Consider the following 22,105-nt stretch of genomic DNA (forward strand, 5'->3'; position numbering starts at 1 on the left):
AAATGACAAATGATGAAAAACTAAGATTTGGACGAACACATTGGCTACAGCTGCATTGTTGGAAAATATTTTTGTTTTTAAGATTTTTGTATTTATGTGTAATTCTGATTTCGGATGAAGTGAGATGATGAAACAAAGATTTCATAGAGTTGATAAAACTGAGAGAGAGAGAGAGAGAGAGAGAGAGAGAGAGAGAGAGAGAGAGAGAGAGAGAGAGAGAGAGAGAGAGAGAGAGAGAGAAATGCAGTGGGTTCACACTGGTTGACTGGAGGTGAAGCTCAGAGCTGCTCAGGGAGAAAGAGACAGAGAGAGAGACAGACAGACAGAGAGACAGACAGACAGACAGACAGACAGACAGACAGACAGACAGACAGACAGACAGACAGACAGACAGACAGACAGACAGACAGACAGACAGACAGACAGACAGACAGACAGACTAGTCCATAGTGATGTGTCTGTGGGTCTGTCTGACGCTGACTGTGTTTCCATTTCATTGTCAAGACTTATGTTAGGAGGAATAAACTGTGACCTGGTCTGAGGTGGGTGTGCTGCACAGTGTGGCCACTAGGTGGCAGTGCTGCTGCCATGGCAGATGAATGTAGACATTGATCTGAGGTCTGTTGGATCTAAGCCAGGGTCCCAGTGTGTGAGTGACGGACCCCAGGTGGGCACAGGGACTCACTATCCAGCAGGAAGTGTGTGTGGCACACAGGAAGTGAGAGGGTGAGACGGGCAGACAGACAGGAGGTGAGAGGGTGAGACAGGCGGACAGACAGGAAGTGAGAGGGTGAGACAGGTGGACAGACAGGAAGTCAAACTGTGGCTCTCTCAGTGAAACAGTAGCAGAGTCCACATCTGGTTCTGATCTTTAGCCGCTAACAACAAGTGCTGTGTCTTCACCTGACTCCAGCTGTCAGTCAAACTGCTCACTGTCTCACCCCCACCACACTGTCTCACCCCCACCACCTGTCTCACCCCCACCACCCTGTCCCACCACCTGTCTCACCCCCACCACCAGCTGTATCACTGACTCCATCCCACTGTCTCACCACCTACAGGAGCCTCTTCACCACTGAGACCTGTCTTACTGCTCACACCCTCTACCTCCTGTCTAACTGACACACACTGACTCCAACCTGTCTCTCTGACTCCCCCCTCCTCCCTCTCCATCCTGTCTCTCTGACTCCAACCTGTCTCTCTGACTCCAGACTGTCAATCACACTTTTACAGATGAAGTGGGGTCTCATTTGTGGTCCAGTGGGACCGTTGCCCATAAGAAGGCGGATCCTGATAGTGTTGCATGAACTAAAACTTTGTCCAGATGGTGGCGCTAGTGGAGAACAAGCAGGATTACACTTCACACTGATCTATCTTGTAAATGTTGAGATATTTCAGCAGTTTGAAGGAAACATTTCTAACTGCAGCCGGCGCAAATAATGAAAAAGGTAGAACATCATTAAAGGTCCAGTTTGTAGAATTTAGTGACATCTAGTGGTGAAGTGTCATGTTGCAGATGAACACCCCTTTAAGGAGGTAGGATTGGTTCCTCTGGGGACCATGAATGTTTCGACTTAATGTCCCAGCAGTCGGTTAAATACTTTTTGAGATATTTTGGTCAAACAGCTGATTGACATCTGTGCAGCAGACACATATATTTTTCTACTTTGTAAAAACGTTGTGGTCCCGACCAGCTGGTGAGAAAACAGTCGTCTGACTTGGCAACAGATATTCTTCCTGTTGAACGTGGTGAGTTGGAGCTTGACTGTCGGACGGAGTCACAGCTGACGGAGGTTTAACAACCTGCAGAGGGAACATGAGCTCGCTGGCACCGAGTTACACACCGTGAAATCTCACCACCAGAAAATGGCTGATTTCAAAAGAGGAATTTGTTAAAAACTGAAACTTTTCACTCGACACAAGAAAGTTGAGGCAGCTTTTCTCCTCACGAGTCAAACAAGCTTCTGTTCACCATGAAGAAACAGAAGTTAGCTGTTTAACATCAGGGGACAGACCAACGTCTCAGAGGTGGGATATGACCTCCACCTCAGGGTCACGACCCTGGCAGGAGGTCAGGGGTCAGGACTCAAATGATTGAGAGAATGTGGAACAGAAGTAAAGAGGATGTCATCACACATACCTGGACGGTTACGTGAGAAATCCTGAACAACTTTTCTGTTTTAACATTAAAACCTAATTTAGTCTGTTAGAGTCCAGGATGTTTTACAAGCAGCTGGTTTCACAGAGACTCCTTCTCATAAAACATGTTAATGTGTAAATCAATTCAACTTAAATAATGAAGATAATGTGTGTTATGATTTGGCGCCTAACAAATTAAATTGAGTTGAAATTGAATCACTTAGTATGTGTGACAATTATCAAAACATGATGTTTTTTAATTCTGTTTTCAATGGTTTGAGTTCAGGTGTTACAACACCAGCCAGTGAGCTGTGTCCACACACTCACAGACACCAGTCCTCCCAACATGAAGAAGAAGAGCTTCTAGTTTTATTCTCTGGGAAAACGGAAATGTTGAAAACACTTCAATCTCACAACGTTAAAGAAAACAAATCCTGGATCTGCAGCGGATCAGGAGTTTGTGATCGTTAAATTCATTAATATCAAATGTGTGTTGCGTCAAATTCAACACAGCTTCTCACTGGACCCTGAACATGACAAGTGTGGAAGTGATAAGAGGAACAGTTCTCAGATACATGAGCCTCACACACACACACACACACACACACACACACACACACACACACACACACACACACATATAAGCAGAACTAATAACTGAAATGCACTCAGTTGAATCTCGTGCCGGCGTGGTGAACACATCTTCTCACCTTTCCTGCCGAGGTCCGACCCGTCCATGGCGTCCTGTGCTGACTTTAGCAGGAGGCGTTCCTCAGGTCCATGGTCACTCTGCTTTCACAACATGTTGAAGATAACGTCAGCGTTCATTTACATTGAGGCCGGTTTGTGCGTGAAAGAGCTGGAGGCTGATGTGGACACACAATCAGGTGCCGATGGGAAGATGGAGGAAAACAGAATGTGTTCAGAGTCCAGCAGCAGATCTGAGAGCTGCAGCTTGCTGGTTGGTGGAAGTGGTTCTCCTGGTGATGGTTCCACTACCGGAGTAAACTCATCCTCAGAGAGATTAACAAACGATTCTGTCGACTGGAGACGAAACCTCAAGGCTTTTGACACGACTCAGATACATTTAGACACAAGATACATTTATTTTCACTGACCTGAAATCAAGATCGTTGTGTTGTTCTCCTCACTCTGGTTTCCTGTGCTGCAGGTTCCTCATGTTCTGCTTCTGCAGCGATGCACAGTTACTGTCAGTTACCGTCGGTTACCGTCAGTGTCACTGTCCTCATTCAGCTCAACTGTGAAAGTTAGTTCAGTTCCAGACTTGTCAAATGTCCGTCAGAGAGTTGATCGACTTCACCAGAGATCAGACTGTTTTCACTGCAGCGTACAGTCCGTCTACAGTAAGAGAGGCTTTGTGTGTGTGTGTGTGTGTGTGTGTAAGTGTGTTAGTGTGTGTGTGTGTGTGTGTCAGTGTTTGCACTACATCCCGGATCTGTTATCTGACCACAGGTCTGTGTGTGTGTGTCTGTGTGCATAAAGAGATAATCACCTGCTGCTGGGCTGCAGGTTTCTCACACACACACACACACACACACACACACACACACACACACACACACACACACCTTCTTCTCTTGAGCAAACACTGCAGATGTGTGTCGACGGCGTTTTAACGTTTCTGAAACATTTTGTTTTTCATCACGCTATCTGATTTATCTGATTGTTTTCTTGTAATGAATAACTGCTCTTTACCATTTAATGTTACTACTTATTAAAAGACAGATAATCCATGAGTTGTGAGAGAATCAAAGACCCCTAAAGACCCTTAGTTTATTATCAGCCATTAACAGAGCCCTGCCAGTCGGATAAATGGATAACAAAAGGCTTTAAGTCACAAATGTTGACAGGAATTGGAAAAGTCCTGTTAATTTTAATATATTTCAGTGGAAGATACTAAAGAAACTCAATGATTCCACAAAACCGCCTCTGACAGAGTAATTCATATTTTATAGTTAATGTATGTAGGGTTATAATATTACCAGGTTAAAATGTGAAGGGTCTGAACATTGTTTAAAATTGTTCAGACACCAGAAAGGAATAAAACCATCAAACTGCTTCAGTTCCCACGTGAGCTGTGTCCTCATCTGTCAACTACACAGAAACAACAACAATATGAAAATACTTGATGATTAATGAACAGCTTCATGATGATTTTAAAGCTACACTGTCATTTTCACTCCTAGCCCTGAACGTCTGGTCTTGATTTACGGGCTTTAATCTTTGTATGAATGGAATTGATCGACAGTCGCTTTAATTGTCAGAATCCGGTCCAGCAAGTTGCTGTGGATCAGTTCAAAAGACTCAGAAGTTATTAAAAACAAGAGTTTATCTCCAATATTCATATGAAACCTCTTAAATCGGCAGCTCTTCTGGATCAGAAAGCAGAGGATCATGGGTAATATCCAGCGTTCAGTGGCGTTTCAGTTCAGTGGGACGACACATGCCAACAGATTAATAGGCTTTGTTTTATACATGAAAACTGATTAATTAGTAGGATTGTGACTCAATATAATTAATGAACGCCTTTGGCTGCAGAGGATGCTGTTGCTTAATGAGATTTATAAAACTATTAGTAAAATGGCAGCGTAAACAAACTATAACTCAACCTCTAATTCTGAACAGAGTTCGGTGGATTTGTGAGAGCAGCAGCTCTTCTGGTTCAGGAGGCAAAGGATCATGGGTAATATCCAGCGTTCAGTGGTGTTTAATACATGAAAACTGTTTTATTAGTAGGATTGTGACTCAATATAATGAATTAATGCCTTTGGCTGCAGAGGAAGAAACCTATTAGTAAAATAGCAGGTAAATAAATAGTCAGACTATAACTTAACCTCTAACTCAAAGGTCGAGAAGGTTTGACCCTGAGGAAGAAGGAAACCTGTATATTTACCTTGAGACTCCCTGTGCTGTGGTTCCTGTGATTCAGCTTCAGAAACACAGGCTGGTAGAAACATTAGGACCTGATGAAAACAAACAGCAGGACTCAGACTCAGGACTCTGTGTTTTCTATCAGTCACTCGGGAGGAAAGCAACAAATAACACAGAGACACAGACGCTGCTGCAAACCTCAGCCAGAGCTGACAGGAGATATTCTGTGAGAGCTTCGTTTGGCCTGATGTCAGGAAGTCAGAGGAGGAAACAAGAGAAGAGGTAGAAATATGTTGGGTCTCAATCAGCGAAGAGCAAACCTCTGAATTTATTAAAAAGGGTAAAAGGGACAAATACAGAAGGACAAACTCCTCCTGAAGCTATGAGCAATTATTTTGATAATCAATAATAATTTGTACTTACTTTGTCAGATTTTCTATTTCATCTCCAATAGTTAATATAATACATTTGAGGTTTCCACTGTTGGTTGAATAAAAAAGTTTGAAAATAATAATTCCAGACTTTGTGAAGAACTTTGTACGACCAATAAAAACAGAAAAGCAACATTTGAAATGGTTTAAACATTTGAAATCAAAGCGGGTGAAATGGTGTAAACTCAAATAATTCAACATCTTTTAAAAGAAAAGGGTGAAAAGGTTTCTGGGAAATCAACATTTTTAAGGACAAAAAGACAAATGAATCGATGATCAGACTATAAAATAGAAATAACAAACGATAAAACACAGATGAATTGTTCCTGAGCAGCAGAAACGATCTGTAACATCCTCAGTGGGACGCCGGGTCAGTAACTCTGGATCTGACTTCAGGTTCCAGTCCACATGTGGAGACGCTGCAGAGGAAATCTGCACAATGCATTAACATGTCCCGCTCCCTAGAGGGCAGCACTAACAGGAAGTCCACGTGTGCTGTTGAGCGAACGCAAAACAACCGAGATCAGAGCAGCTGAAACAAACACGAGTCTTTAATTCTTATCTTTGGATCCGTCACTTCTGTCCTGAGACGAATAAGAGGACTTTCCTATGTTTGCTACTTTAGTTTGTTCAGAGCAGAAATTAACACAACATTTAAATAACTGAAGCCTGAAGTTGAAATAAACCTCAGTGACACAGGACGCTGTCTCAGATGTGGCATCGGTTGTTGTCCATCGTGGCCCAATACACAAGATAACACAATCAATAGATTTCCCATCTCATAAAATGGAGGAGGTGGCGTTAGGATCTGTTCTGCAGCCAGACACCAGGGGGCGATAGAGACACTTTGGCATCACTTACAAAACGGTCTTGATTTTGAATTTATTGAACTTTAAGCTTCTGATGTTTGTGCAGCCGCTGGAAAGTTAAAAACCAGCAGATTTTGATTTGAGTGAAACTGGAGGAAATCGTATCAGTTTGTTTTCCTGGATCCTGGAACCTGGTTCATGAGAAGCAGACGCTGTTTCATTAGTTGTAGTAATCTCACATTCGGGCCAACGTCAAAACATCCGCTGCAGCTCTATGTCTTCTCTCTAACGAGTTGTGTGTGTGTGTGTGTGTGTGTGTGTGTGTGTGTGGGGGGGGCGTCATGACCTGCTGTTTATTTGTTTGAAGAGTTAATTGGAGGAAATAAGATCTTAATTTCTAAATTTAACGACCGAGCTCAGAACAACACTGAAGCAGCCGTCAGTGAAACATCAGGCCTGAGCTCAATGATGCTCTTTGTGGATAATTATAGAACGTCTGTCGGGGCCAGTGTGTGTGTGTGTGTGTGTGTGTGTGTGTGTGTGTGTGTGTGTGTGTGTGTGAGTGTGTGTGTGTGTGTGTGTGTGTGTCCAGCAGCAGATTGTCGTTAGGTGAATGGACGGTGAGGGAGACAGGAAAGGGGGGGGGGGAAGTTACTGAGCTACAGAGTTACACTGAGGAGGCTTTGTCCCACAAACACACACACACACACACACACACACACACACACACACACACACACACACACACACACACACACACACACACACACACACACACACACACACACACACTTTGGGCACTATACAGTCAATGGGCACTTTATTAGGAACCCCTATACAGTCTCATTCATTAAATACAGTCACCGAATCATATGTTTTAGATTTGAGATTATATTATATCATCTCCTACCTCACAGACACACACAAACATGTGCACACACACACACACACACACAAACACACACACACACACACACACACACACACACACACACACACACACACTGGCTGAAAACTGGATTGAAAGGAGCAAATCTTTGAGGTCAGTGATCATAAGAATCATCAGGAGTAAGACTCTACGTGAGACTAGTATTAACACCGGGGACAACACGTCCCACACGGGTCACAACCTGACTACATCTCCAAATGTTTGGCTGAAGCTCTGTTGACCGTGGAGATGCTCCCGAAAAAACACGTGCAAGAGACGAAAGTTGGCGAAGAAATTCTGAGGGAGCGAGCGCCACGAAGAGACAACGAGACGAACAGAGACGCAGAGAAAAGAGTCTTTGTCCTCAGCGACGTGTGATGACTCAGCACTTAGACCTGAGCTGATGGAGCTGATGGAGCTGATGGAGCTGGTAGAGCTGATAGAGGTGGTAGAGCTGATGGAGCTGGTAGAGCTGATAGAGGTGGTAGAACTGATGGAGCTGATATAGCTGATAGAGCTGATGGAGCTGATATAGCTGATAGAGCTGATGGAGCTGATGGAGCTGATGGAGCTGATGGAGCTGATAGAGCTGATGGAGCTGATAGAGCTGATAGAGCTGATGGAGCTGATAGAGCTGATGGAGCTGATAGAGCTGATTGAGCTGATGGAGCTGATATAGCTGATAGAGCTGATGGAGCTGATAGAGCTGATAGAGCTGATGGAGCTGATAGAGCTGATAGAGCTGATGGAGCTGATAGAGCTGATAGAGCTGATGGAGCTGATAGAGCTGATGGAGCTGATGGAGCTGATAGAGCTGATGGAGCTGATAGAGCTGATGGAGCTGATGGAGCTTATAGAGCTGGTAGAGCTGATGGAGCTGATAGAGCTGATGGAGCTGATAGAGCTGATGGAGCTGATGGAGCTGGTAGAGCTGATGGAGCTGATGGAGCTGGTAGAGCTGATGGAGCTGATAGAGCTGATGGAGCTGATAGAGCTGGTAGAGCTGATGGAGCTGATGGAGCTGATAGAGCTGATAGAGCTGATGGAGCTGGTAGAGCTGATGGAGCTGGTAGAGCTGATGGAGCTGATGGAGCTGATGGAGCTGATGGAGCTGATAAAACTAATAGAGCTGATGGAGCTGATGGAGCTGATAGAGCTGATGGAGCTGATGGAATAGTGCTGATAGAGCTGATGGAGCTGATGGAGCTGATGGAGCTGATAGAGCTGATGGAGCTGATGGAGCTGATGGAGCTGATGGAGCTGATGGAGCTGATGGAGCTGGTAGAGCTGATGGAGCTGGTAGAGCTGATGGAGCTGATAGAGCTGGTAGAGCTGATGGAGCTGATGTAGCTGATAGAGCTGATAGAGCTGATGGAGCTGATAGAGCTGATGGAGCTGATGGAGCTTATAGAGCTGATGGAGCTGGTAGAGCTGATGGAGCTGATAGAGCTGATGGAGCTGATAGAGCTGATGGAGCTGATGGAGCTGATGGAGCTGATAGAGCTTATAGAGCTGATGGAGCTGGTAGAGCTGATGGAGCTGATGGAGCTGATGGAGCTGATGGAGCTGATGGAGCTGATGGAGCTGATAAAACTGATAGAGCTGATGGAGCTGATGGAGCTGATAGAGCTGATGGAGCTGATGGAGCTGATGGAATAGTGCTGATAGAGCTGATGGAGCTGATGGAGCTGATGGAGCTGATGGAGCTGATAGAGCTGACGGAGCTGATAGAGCTGATGGAGCTGATGGAGCTGATGGAGCTGACGGAGCTGATAGAGCTGATGGAGCTGATAGAGCTGATGGAGCTGATGGAGCTGGTGGAGCTGATAGAACTGATAGAGCTGATGGAGTTTGTAGCCGAGCGTTTTACGACGGGAACTTCACACTGCAACACACACCCGTCAACAACATTATCAAGACTTTACACACACACACACACACACACACACACACACACACACACACACACACACACACACACACACACACACACACACACACACACACACACACACACACACACACACACACACACACACACACACACACACACACACACACAGTTTAAGGGACTGATATTTGTGTCTTGCTCGAGGACACTTCAGCAGCTTCCTCTCGTCCTCACAGATTATTCCAGATCCAGTCGACTCCAGCTGTGACCGTGAAGATGATGAAGATGAAGCAGCTCGGAGCTTCGTGTGGATTCGTTCTGCTGAACCTGCTCGTCCTCGCCGCCGCCCGGCCAAAGACAGGTCAGTCCGTCCTCACGCTCAGAGAGTCAAACCTCTCGGGACAAAGGTCTTTTTATCGCCTCCTTCTTAACTCAAGTGACAAACAAACTAACAAAGACTTTTAGAGAAACAAATGAGAATTAATTTAAATGTATTGTGAACAGAGAATGAGACTTTGGCGATTAGACCGAAGCAGGAAGTAGAACCTTCTGGAATAAGCAGCTTTGGAAACAGAGGAGACAATGGTGAGGGCGCCGTGACCTCGACCTTTGACCTCAGAAATCTGACTTAGTCCGAGAGTCCATCTTCACCTTTTCACCAAACTTAAGGAAATTCAAAAGCATCGTGTTTATAGAAACTGGAAAGACGAACGGACGGACGGACCGACAACCTAACAACCACAGCCTGTTGCCATGGAGACACAACGATCGCAGCCCGAGTTGTGAAAGCTTCTGCTGCTGTGGACACATTTTAGCACGTGAACCATATCTCAGACATTTTTTATTTGACTTGATTTATGCCTCCAGACACTGAAGCACACACATTTATTAAAATGTTAAAAACCATGTGTGTGTGAAACTAAAGATGAAATCCACAACAATCCCACACGGCTGCTTCTCTCGGGACTTACGGAGGAAACTCTGGATCAGACGATTCTTTTCCGTCTCGTAGAGCGACTCCACAAACACAGACTCAGCTCGAGCCTCAGATGAAGTTACAGCTCGGTCACGACTGTTTGAGCCGAGATGATGTTTCACAACTCGAGGGAAAATTAAACACAAAAACAGGTGAAGTCACAAGAGGAGCGAGTCCAGGTGATAAATCATGAGGAACATACACCAGTGGGCGAGAAGGGCCTCTGCTGTGAACACACACACACACACACACACACACACACACACACACACACACACACACACACACACACACACACACACACACACACACACACACACACACACACACACACACACACACAGACCCTTTATGTCTCAAACCTAAATGATATGACTGGTGTTCTTTGATATTTCCTGAGAAGTTCTGCTCATATTCAGTGTTATGACTGATATTCAGAATCCCTCTCCAGCTCCTCTTTTGATATTTGACTGATCTCGATCTCAGGTCCGGATCAGAAATGTCAGTCCGGTCCAGTGGATCTGGTTTTCCTCATCGACAGCTCGCGCAGCGTCAGGCCCCACGAGTTCGAGACCATGAGGAAGTTCATGATCGACATCCTGGACACGCTGGACATCGGACCCAACGCCACCAGAGTGGGCGTGGTCCAGTACTCCAGCCAGGTGAGGAAGATGCACGCAGCATCCTCATCTTCATCATGTTCAGATACACGGAGGTCATCCTCTGCTGCTTCTTCTTCTTCTTCTTCTTCTTCTTCTTCTTCTTCTTCTTCTTCTTCTTCTTCTTCTTCTTCTTCTTCTTCTTCTTCTTCTTCTTCTTCTTCTTCTTCTGCTTCTTGGATTTTACAGTTTTTGTTTAGAGCTGATTAAAAAATGACAGGTTACAAAAATACTTTTCCAGGGTTTCTGCAAGTTTCATTACCTTATATTTCTTGAAACTTTGTTATTTACGACAGATGTGAAGGATTATCAGAGTCAGGATTACTTGCACTTCACCCTAACGAAGGTAAAGTGAAGTAGAAAACTCAGATTAATGAGTTTTTGGGCTTTTTAAGACGTTTTCTTACAAAAGTCCATTTGATGTCAGAGGAATCTTCAAACCACTTAGTTTTTCTGTCATTTCTCTTTATGACGTGATATTGATCGACTCGAGTGGCCTTTCATTCTGTCTGTGGACTCTCTCCTCTGGTCTGCAGGTCCGCAGTGAGTTCTCCCTGAAGACGCACAGCAAGCTGGACACGATGGTGAAGAACATCAATGACATCGTTCCCCTCGCTCAAGGAACCATGACCGGGCTCGCCATCAAGTACGTGATGAACGCAGCCTTCATCCCGGAGGAGGGAGACAGGCCCAAGGTACCGATCGCCTCCATGCTGTCACTCTGGACGGATGCTTATGACATCCGGGCAAAACCCCGGGCACATAAAGTTCAAATCTCAAGGGTTTTATCATAAACTTAATGATGTTGTGCAATAATGGTTAGGAGTGATACCATAAGCTGGTGTGCCTTTAAATTTGGTTATCAAAATAAAAAAATAAAACATTAATATTTAAAATATTAATATTAAATCATAACTTTAGTTTGTTTAAGTTCTCGCGGGGCACCACCCTTCACAGGAGGGAAACGATTTATTGATTAAGATCAGTCTCATTTAGATCTAGTTCAATTAGAAATCTTAATATTTACTATTAAAGATTATATAATGAACAGTGAAGGTTTATAGAGTTCTTGACAGTGTAACGGTTGGTAAACTTCACTTATGCAACATTAATGAAAGGACAAGGTTAAAAGAAAACATTTATTATAAACATAATAAGTATAAAAACACCAATAACTAAACAAAATACTAACTAACAAAGATGTGTGTGTGTGTGTGTGAGGGGATCTCTGGTAGTTAAACAAAGAGAGTCACACCTTCCTGTGATCTTTTAAGATGGTCTCTAAGATAGCACCCCCCCTTCTTCTGCAGAAGTGGTTTTACGACATGCAGTGGGGTCTGAGCTAATGAGGTGAGGAGATATGCGTGTCTGTGTGGATGTTAAACAGATATCTGAAAGGGTCAGAGAAATCCTGTGAGGAGCGTATCTAACATTTAACTTTCATTTTACTTGTAACCACAATAACACCACATATCAAACTTTAAAAACACCACACAGAATCTAATAAACAGTCTTGCTTAGCGTAGTATAATTATTAAGCCCAGTATGTTACCAGTCCTTGAACAGGGAGAAAGTTGCTGTGCGGTTCACCGTTCGTCCTGGCTTCGAAGTCTTCTGGTCCGTGTGGTCTCTGCTTCCGCGGTTCTGTTGAGCTGTGATGCTCTCGCTTGTTGAATTCCTTACCTGCAGGATATCAAATCGTTGCAAGGATTGGAAGAGCTTGAGATGCGTGGAGGTTTCTTTGAGGAGATGAGCTGTGCAGCTCGACCTTTTCCCTCCGGTTGTGGGATAGAGAAGATTTGAGCTGGAGGAATCCGGTTTCTCCACTCGCTGATGCAGGAGGAAAGGCCGAAAGCCTCCCCCTTTGGAGATGCAGAAGAGACGGCTGGCCGCCTGCTGTCTTCGGTTGGGATGAGGAAAGAGAGAGACTCTGGAGGAGGCCTGCTCTTAAATAGGCCCAGTGACCCCCAGGTCATGTGGCCAGATTGACCAATTGGAGTTGATGCTGGTAGAACTTCACACCTATGTGTGAAGATGCCCAGAGCAGAAGGAGCCTGTGGCCCCCTGGGAGACTGAGTTCCTTTAATGTCTCAGAACAATGGAACCTGTGATTTCTTGGGAGATTGAGTTCGCTCCAGCCCATGCGGCATGTGTCTTTCTCAAGACAAAGACCATGTGCTTTCAGATTTTGACTACACATACAGGCTGAGAGAGAGGCCTGCGGTTTGCGCAAAAACCATGTCCCAAAAATGAACAGCCGATGATTTTCTTCCCCTCAGGTCCCCAACGTGGTGGTGATCGTGACAGATGGACGTCCTCAGGACCGCGTGGCAGAGGTGGCGGCGGAGGCCAGGGAGAAAGGCATTGAGATCTACGCTGTGGGAGTGGCCAGGGCCGACATGACATCACTGAGGGCCATGGCGTCCCCGCCGTTTGAGGACCACGTCTTCCTGGTGGAGTCCTTCGACCTGATTCACCAGTTTGGACTCCAGTTCCAGGACAAGCTCTGTGGTAAGACGGCAGGGAAATGAAACAACATCACCATCGATCGAAAAGAACAAACTTTAAGTTGAATGTGAGTGTGATGTTCACTTTACTGGAGTAAAACACTCAACCTTTAGTTTTCAAATACCACATTGAATTCTAATGAGGGTAAAGCTCATGAAACACTTTGAACCTACGAGATAAGAACTTCCTGATAAATCCCTCTTTTCACCTCAAGTACACACATGAAGTTGGGGTTAGGGTTTATATTCCAGGGCAGACATATGATCTCCATGATCCTGGATCTGAGCTCCTGGTCTCTGCTGCAGGTGTTGATCTGTGTCTGGAGTCAGATCACGGCTGTGAACACGTCTGTGAGAGTTCACCAGGCTCCTACCACTGTGTGTGTCTGCCTGGATACACACTGAAGGCCGACGGGAAGACGTGTGCAGGTGAGACACATACACACACACAAATTAACACAAAAAAGAAATCAGTTTGATTGGTTTCACAATATATATACAGTATATATCCATGTTTCATCTGATCTGTTAGTTTTAGTTTCCCGTTGTAATTTAGGGACTAAAGAACTTTGTTCTACATATGTACTTCCTGTCAGTCTACTACTTCCAGTCTACTTATACTTGACTCTGATTGGTTTGTAGACGGGCTTTTTATTTAACGTACATTTAATGATAATTATTCTCTCGACATTTGTGTGTTTGTTTGTGTGTTTCAGCCGTCGATTTGTGCGCTGAGGGGAAACACAACTGTGAGCAGATCTGCATCAGCTCCCCTGGTTCCTTCACCTGCGACTGCAACAAAGGATTCACACTGAACGACGACAAGAAGACCTGCTCAAGTTAGTAACACACACACACACACACACACACACACACACACACACACACACACACACACACACACACACACACACACACACACACACACACACACACACACACACACACACACACACACACACACACACACACACACACACACACAAAGGCAGAAAGCACAGACACACATGTAGACGCTGAAATACATTTTATAATATTTAAAATGGATAAAGACTCAACATTTTAACTAGAATGTCAGTAGAGCCACAGACTATCCTGTATATTGGCCCAGCTCTTATAATCTGTCTTATTCTACACACACACATTTTAACACCATACATTTATTGTTTCTTATTATCATGACCTAAACTTTCTTAGAAATCGACCAAAAGGTTGAAATATCTCACACAATGAGGAAAGTGAAAGTTCCTGGATAGGCCCCATGATGAACTGGTGTCACTCAGTTTAGTGTTTTCCTGCCGACAAGCAAACAAATACACAAACACAAGCGTCCTGTCGGAGGTAAATAACAGCGCTTGTCGAACTCACTGTGTTCACGTCATGTTCACTCATGCTGAAACGGATTCTGATCTTCACAAGCTTCTGATTTCTCTGCTGCTTCATGAAGCTGAGTGGGAGTTTGTGTTATGTTCCTTCTCAGCCAGACACGTTTACATGCGTCCAGCGTTACCTTCATCCTGTGAAATCCTGGACTATCTAACGTGCTGTCACATCCTCATAGAGCCGAACAGACCTGCTCGGACTCCGACAACAGAAGGAGTTTTACTCAGCTACTTGTCGGGGATGAGATCAGATGTGAGAGGATCAGGAGCATAGACACAAACTCCCACACTTGTTGTGCCGCTGTTCGCTCTGCTGCTTACGCCCACGCTGCTTTCCTCCCCTCAGTGATCGACTTCTGTTCGTTTGGGAACCACAGTTGTGATCACGAGTGTGTGAGTGTGCTCAACGGCTATCACTGCCGCTGTAACGAGGGCTTCAGGCTGCTGGACGACGGCAAGACCTGCCAGGGTAAGTAGAGCAAGCACGAGGATCAGATCTGAATATGTAAAATCCACCAAACACAACCACTAACCACTGAGGAACGTGATACCACCTCATTTAAAGATCTAATGCAGATGTAATGTAGGAAGATCTACCTGCTCAGTTCTACGCACACTGAAGGTTTGTGGGAATGTGATTAGAAAGTGTTTCCACTTCCTCCCTCTGTACAAAAACTAGAGATACTCAGATACAAGCTCTCGACCAATCAGGAAACCTACTGATCAGAAACACCTGAACAAACATCAGTGTGATAAAAACGACCTGAAATGAGAGAAACATCTTTACAAACATTTGACGTCTACTCTGATGATTTTAGTTTGATCCAAGTTCCATCTGCGAACATGGAGGAGGAGGCATTTATGACCAATACTGCAGCCAGACACCAGGGGGCGATCCAGATGTTTTGGCTTCACTGGCTGTTAACTGGCAGGTGATGGTGGCTGCACCGTCAGTCGCTGTGTGCACAGGGAACTCACAGCAGTGCACAAGGTTCAACACAGCCGTGTGGTTCCAAATCCAACATGCTGGTTGTGCAGTCACAGGAAATGACCTCGTGACGTGAAACCACGACGGTTCACCGCCTGCTTCTCTCACTTCACTTGAAGATGAACTTTTGACTCTGTTGTGTGTTGTCTTCGCCACCAGTTTACGACTCAATCTGCCGTTTCCACCAGTTCAGGAACATGTTGGTGATCTCTCTTCCTCCTGCTCCGCACATCAAGAGCATGTCCACAGCCTCACTCTCACATGTCTGCATCCTGTCCCCACAAACACGCATGTTGTGTGCATGACAACACACGCAGCCAACATGTTTGCACACATTCATGACGCCTCAGCCTCAGCTGCACAGCAACAGCTGCAGTTTAACATCTTACTGACAGAAAGCTGAGAAATGAGGAGGATTTACAACCTTTGGAAATGAAGCCGTACGAACCTTCAAAGCAGCAGCAACACAACATGTAATTGTGTGTCGTCCATTTAACACAAATACCACAGCACCGCTGTGTGAAGCCTTCTGAAGAATGGACTCTGGCATTCCTGCTTGGTCCTCGTTTGAAAACACCTGGTTTACATCTTACATTGAATAAAATGGATCATTCAGAGGTTGTGAATGAGACGCAGGAGAAATTGAACAGTTAATAATTTAACAGATACTGTTCAGGTTTTATTATTTGACCATCATTTCGTTTTCAGCCTTATTTAGAAAACTTTGATCTAAAAACCCAAATATTATTTTTGGGTCAAAACGGGAGCAATGTTTAAAAAAAAAAAAAAATTGTCATCAGAAAAAGAGAGACGTTTCTAATATAGGAAAAAATTCCACTTGTTAAGATGCAGGTGTAAATAATTATTTTAGCTCTATTCACTTCGATTCACGTACAACAGCATTAATAAGACAGGCTCTGATCCCAGTGTAAAATGGACAAAGTCTTCAAACCACACTAACACACACACACTTTCACTTTAACTAATTTTGTGTGTGTGTGTGTGTGTGTGTGTGTGTGTGTGTGTCATTTAGCCATTGACCTGTGCGCTGAGGGGAAACACGACTGTGAACAGATCTGTGTCAGCGCACCGGGCGTCTTCAGTTGTGACTGCAGAGAAGGATACACACTCCACGAGGACAAGAAGACCTGCACACGTCAGTCAGGCCCGAACACGCATGCACACACTTCTACACACACACCAACAAACACACACTCGGTGCATCTATCACATGACACACTCTTACTCCTGTATCCTTCTTCTCAAGTGGAAGAGAAGTGATGTTGTGCTCAGTTGTTAAACGACTCACTAAGTTAAAGTGCAGCCGAGTCTCTGGTCATCAGATTAGTTCTTCTTCTTGTTTGTTCTAGTTAACTTTGAAATAAACTCAATATATTTATTATATGTGTTAAATTGTTTGGTCGTTGCATTTAATGCTTGAAGACACAGAAACAAACAAAAACACACATTTCAGTTCAACTTTCACTACAAACAAGTAATAAACAACAGCAAATAACAAACTGTGTGTGTGTGTGTGTGTGTGTGTGTGTGTGTGTGTGTGTTATATAGCCATTGACCTGTGTGCTGAGGGGAAACACGACTGTGAACAGATCTGCATCAGTGCACCCGGCACCTTCACCTGCGACTGCAACAAAGGATTCAAACTCAACAAGGACAAGAAGACCTGCACGAGTCAGTGAACACAGCAACACAATACTCCTGAGTGTGTACATAGTGTGTGTCTGTGCAGGTGTAACCTTGTGTTATGGAACTGTGTGTGTGCAGACATGGACCTGTGCAGCAGCGTGGAGCACGGCTGTGAGCACCAGTGTGTCAGCTCTCCTGGATCTTACTACTGTGTGTGTCCAGAGGCGCAGCTGCTGCAGGAGGACGGCAAGAGCTGCGGCAGTGAGTCCTCCGTCTAACAAAGTGTTTCCTTCAAGTTTCCCTGGAGCTGAAAGCAAAGTCTCCGTCTCTTTCTCCTTCAGCCTGCAAGTCTGCCAACATCGACCTGGTGCTTCTGATCGACGGCTCCAAGAGCGTCCGCCCTCAGAACTTTGAGCTGGTCAAAAAGTTCGTCAACCAGGTTCGCTTCTTTTTCACGTTGACAATGAGCAGTATGATGACATCATCGTGTGTTACACTCCTCCTCCTGTGTCTCAGGTTGTGGACTCCCTAGACGTGTCCACTCATGGCACCAGAGTGGGTCTGGTCCAGTACTCCAGCCGGGTCAGGACAGAGTTTCCTCTCAACATGTACCACTCTGCTGATGAGATCAAAGCTGCAGTGATGAAGGTAAACCTGTGTTTGTTATCTTCACTTTAATGTTTTCATGTCAGACTCCGTGTGGAGAAAGTATTAGAAAGCCTCCTGAGAACCAGCCTTTCATTCTGGAGCCACGTAAAGACAGTGTGATCATTTTAATTATCATTATACAGTTCAGATAAAAGTTTGAACCCAACTCTCAGTCCACATTACATTTTATTTCACGAGTCGTTAACAGGTGAATACAAAGAGAAGCGCCTGCTCAGGACGTCCCTGACTTCAGTTAGAGTCATAGACCTGTAGCCTGCAGGTCCAGAAGGAGGAGCCAGTGTGGACCTGGAGCTCCGCCCCCTGCTCCCCCCAAATATGGTTCCTTCAGGTTTCACAAAACCAAGATGGCGCTGGACAAAATGCCAAACTCTTGAAAATGGCGGCTCACAAACCAGCGGGTGACGTCCCGGTGGGTTGAGACTAACAGAAACCTGTTGTTGTGCAATAATGGTTGGTAGTGATACCATAAGCTGGTGTGCCTTTAGGCGTTTCAATAAATTTGGTTATCAAAATAAAATATAAAAAATTAATATTTAAAATATTAATATTAAATCATAACTTTAGTTGATTTAAAGTTATCTCGGGGCACCACCCTTCACAGAAGGTAAACGATAGCCAATTCATTGATTAAGATCAGTCTCATTTAGATGTAGTTCAATTAGAAATCTTAATATTAACTATTAAAGATTATATAATGAACAGTAAAGGTTTATAGAGTTCTTGACAGTGTAGAGGTTGGCAAACTTCACTTATGCAACATTAATGAAAGGACAAGTTTAAAAGAAAACATTTATTATGGACATAATATGTATAAAAACACCAATTACTCAACAAAATACTGACTAACAAAGATGTGTGTGTGTGTCTGTGTGTGTGTGTGTGAGGGGATCTCTGGTGGCTAACAAAGAGAGTCACACCTTCTTGTGGTCTTTTAAGATGGCCTCTAAGATAGCACCCCCCTTCTTCTGCAGAAGTGGTTTTACGACATGCAGTGGGGTCTGAGCTAATGAGGTGAGGAGATATGCGTGTCTGTGTGGATGTTAAACAGATATCTGAAAGGGTCAGAGAAATCCTGTGAGGAGCGTATCTAACATTTAACTTTCATTTTACTTGTAACCACAATAACACCACATACATCAAACTTTAAAAACACCACACAGAATCTAATAAACAGTCTTGCTTAGCGTAGTATTATTATTTAGCCCAGTATGTTACCAGTCCTTGAACAGGGAGAAAGGTGCTGTGCGGTCCGCCGTTCTTCCTGGCTTTTGAAGTCTCTGGTTCGTGTGGTCTCTGCTTCCGCGGTTCTGTTGAGCTGTGATGCTCTCGCTTGTTGAATTCCTTACCTGCAGGATATCGAATCGCTGCAAGGAGATTGGAAGAGCTTGAAAGGCGAGGAGATATCCTTGAGAAGATGAGATGAAAGCTCGACCTTTGCCCTCCGGTTGTTGGATAGAGAAGATGCCAGGCAGGAGCAGCCAGGCCCCCGCTAGGCGATGCAGGAGAGGAGAGGCTGGACAGCCTGCTCCTTTGGAGAGTTGAGGAGAAGAGAACTGGACCAGCCTTCCGCCCTCAGAGGGAATGGAGCAAAGAGGAAGAGTTCGCGGAGGCCTGCTCTTAAATAGGCCCAGTGACCCCCAGGTCATATGACCAGAGTGACCAATTGGAGTTGACTTTTATGGCTTTTAACACCTATGTGTGACGATGTCCAGAACAGAAGCGACCTGTGGCCCCCTGGGAGACTGAGTTCCTTGAATGTCTCAGAACAATGGGACCTGTGGCCTCTTGGGAGATTGAGTTAGCTCCAGCCCATGCGGGATTCTCAAGACAAAGAACATGTGCTTTCAGATTTTGACTACACATATAGGCTTGAAAGAGAGGCCTGCTTTTTGCACAAAAACCATGTCCCAACACTGTCCACCCATTTCTGTGTGTGTGTAGGTTGAGTACATGGAGAAAGGGACGATGACGGGTCTGGCCCTGAAGCACATGCTGGAGAACAGTTTCTCCGAGGCCGAGGGCGCTCGTCCCGCCAGCCGCAACATCCCACGCATCGGACTGATCTTCACAGACGGACGCTCCCAGGATGACATCACCGAGTTCGCCAAGATGCCCAAAGAAGCCGGTAAGACTCGAGCGGTGAGAGGGTCCACGCGAGATCTACGGTCTGTTCTGGATCTGTCAGTTGATGAGTGGCTGCAGATGACCGGTCTTTGTGTGCACGTACGCAGGCATCACCATGTACGCTGTGGGCGTGGGGAAAGCTGTGGAGGAGGAGCTTCGTGAAATTGCGTCCGAACCCGTGGAGAAACATTTCTATTACACCAGCGACTTCACGGCCATCAGCACCATCGCTGAGAACCTCAAGCTGAACGTGTGTCCAGGTACAATCCTCCACTGAGGACGCTGCGTCTTCACAATGTGCAGGAGACGCACGACAAACACAACACACAACACCACACATTTATTATCTGTTTCACATGTTTTATTTTATAGAATTAACAATTCAGAAAAGATGTGCATTTAGTTTTATGTTTTACTTAATTTTAAATCCTCTATTCGAGCGCTGTATATTTGGTTGTATCTGTGAATAAGAAGTTATTGGTTAAACTGTGAAATATCAAGTCTCAATTACATTTCTTTGTGATAAGAGTTTGACAATGAAGACATTTTCGTTTTTGACATTGAAAAATGTTTACATCTTAATTTGGCAAAAGTCTGAAAGGATCAGCTCAACTTTTCATACTTTACATTTTACTCAAACATGTAAAAACGACTTCCTCTTTTTAAAAATACAAACGACAAACCTAATTCCAAGAGAAGAAGAAGAAGATAATGCCGGCAGGATAATTTTATATCTTGTTGTTTGGCTCCATCTACTGGCAAAGGTGCGACATGACAGTTTGGAGAATAACTATATATTCATAGAACAAGAGAAGAGCAATTCAGACGTTTTTAACTTTGTCTTCAAGTATTTAACTTCTCAGTTGGTCCCAGGAACATTCAGGCTAAATCATGATTTACTCCTGAAACACAAGTTTAAACTGCAGCAGTGTTTCCTGATAAGTGACCAATCACTGCAGCATGGAGACAGATGTGGTGAAGTGAAGGTCAAATAGTTGAAGTGACTAACGATGGCATGATGAAGAGAAACTAGAAGCGGTGACCACACGGTGACATGTGCGTCCATGTGGATGATGGGACTGACGTGTGTGTGCAGAGGAGAGTCAGGGGGAGATCGAGGTGAAGGACCCGTGTGCCTGTGAGAGTCTGGTGGAGTTCCAGCAGGCCACCATGAGCAGCCTGGAGCAGCTCACACAGAAACATATCCTTTACAACACATCTGGAAACAAACACCTGCTCTGATGTTAGAGAGTGAACTGAGGTTTGTGACCATGTGAAACTAAAAGAATCTTCTCATGTGATGTTTTAAAAACGCTGCCTGTTGTCCCCGGCAGCTGTTCCATCAGAGTGAAGGATGTGTGAAGGAGAAGCTCAGGACATAGAGGCACTGGAGTGGTGGTCGTTCAGAAGGAAGAAGAGAAACACCAGATATTAATGTTTTACACTGTCCATTGAAAAACAAATTCAATGGAGATGAATACAAATCAGGAAACAGTGAAATTCATCCAACTGGTATCGAATGTGTCAGAAACTGGATCCATATAAACCAGTTAGATGATGTTTCTTTGACTCGATGTCAGCGATGAGTGAGAATTATTCTGCTGCTGAAAATCAATAAGTCTGAATTTGTCAAGTGACAAATATCTGTCAGATGTTCAGAAACTACTCATGTGTGTGTTTGTTATTCCTTAATCAACTGCCCACTGGCTGGGATGACTGCTCGTCTGGAGCAGCTGGAGAACCAGCTTCTCACCAGGAAGTGACCAGGACGCCACAAAGGAAGAGGGACAGCGTGAGGAAGAGGAGGAAGAGGAGGGCACATCCTGGAGAGATCCTTTAGAGCAGGAATCAGAAATCCCTTCTAATCAATGGAGCATCCAGTGTTTCCACGAAGCCTTGGGGGCCTTCAGTAGATCTGCTGATCTTCACCTTGATGAGGACGACATTTATCTGACAGTTTGTGATTAGGATTCACTTTTCTGGTAAAGATGTAAAAAAATAAATCATTTGTTCACTTATTGCCTTTAAAAGACAACAGCGACAACAATCTACGATTCAAAATA

General features: G+C 44.6%; 1 protein-coding gene across 1 annotated transcript; it reads left to right on the top strand.

The window, feature by feature from the left end:
• Positions 1-9,369: 9,369 nt before the first annotated feature.
• Positions 9,370-21,805, top strand: matn4 (matrilin 4). The gene is made up of 16 exons (XM_061069486.1): positions 9,370-9,451; positions 10,553-10,728; positions 11,262-11,420; positions 13,005-13,236; positions 13,539-13,661; positions 13,949-14,071; positions 14,961-15,083; positions 16,636-16,758; positions 17,172-17,294; positions 17,388-17,510; positions 17,591-17,688; positions 17,766-17,897; positions 19,860-20,043; positions 20,150-20,302; positions 21,139-21,243; positions 21,747-21,805. Exons 1-16 carry the CDS (start codon positions 9,370-9,372, stop codon positions 21,803-21,805), a joined length of 2,118 nt encoding a protein of 705 aa, XP_060925469.1.
• Positions 21,806-22,105: the final 300 nt, after the last annotated feature.

This window comes from Limanda limanda, chromosome 4 (assembly GCF_963576545.1).
Source record: "Limanda limanda chromosome 4, fLimLim1.1, whole genome shotgun sequence".
In the NCBI taxonomy this organism is placed as follows: Eukaryota; Metazoa; Chordata; class Actinopteri; order Pleuronectiformes; family Pleuronectidae; genus Limanda; species Limanda limanda.

What these genes read in the sequence shown, in the direction of transcription:
- matn4 (XM_061069486.1), top strand. Translation starts at nt 9,370, where the DNA reads ATGAAGATGAAGCAGCTCGGAGCTTCGTGTGGATTCGTTCTGCTGAAC. An exon ending in CGACGGGAAGACGTGTGCAG is followed by an intron (nt 13,662 to 13,948) that starts GTGAGACACATA and finishes TGTGTGTTTCAG; the next exon opens with CCGTCGATTTGTGCGCTGAG. An exon ending in GGACGGCAAGAGCTGCGGCA is followed by an intron (nt 17,511 to 17,590) that starts GTGAGTCCTCCG and finishes TTTCTCCTTCAG; the next exon opens with CCTGCAAGTCTGCCAACATC.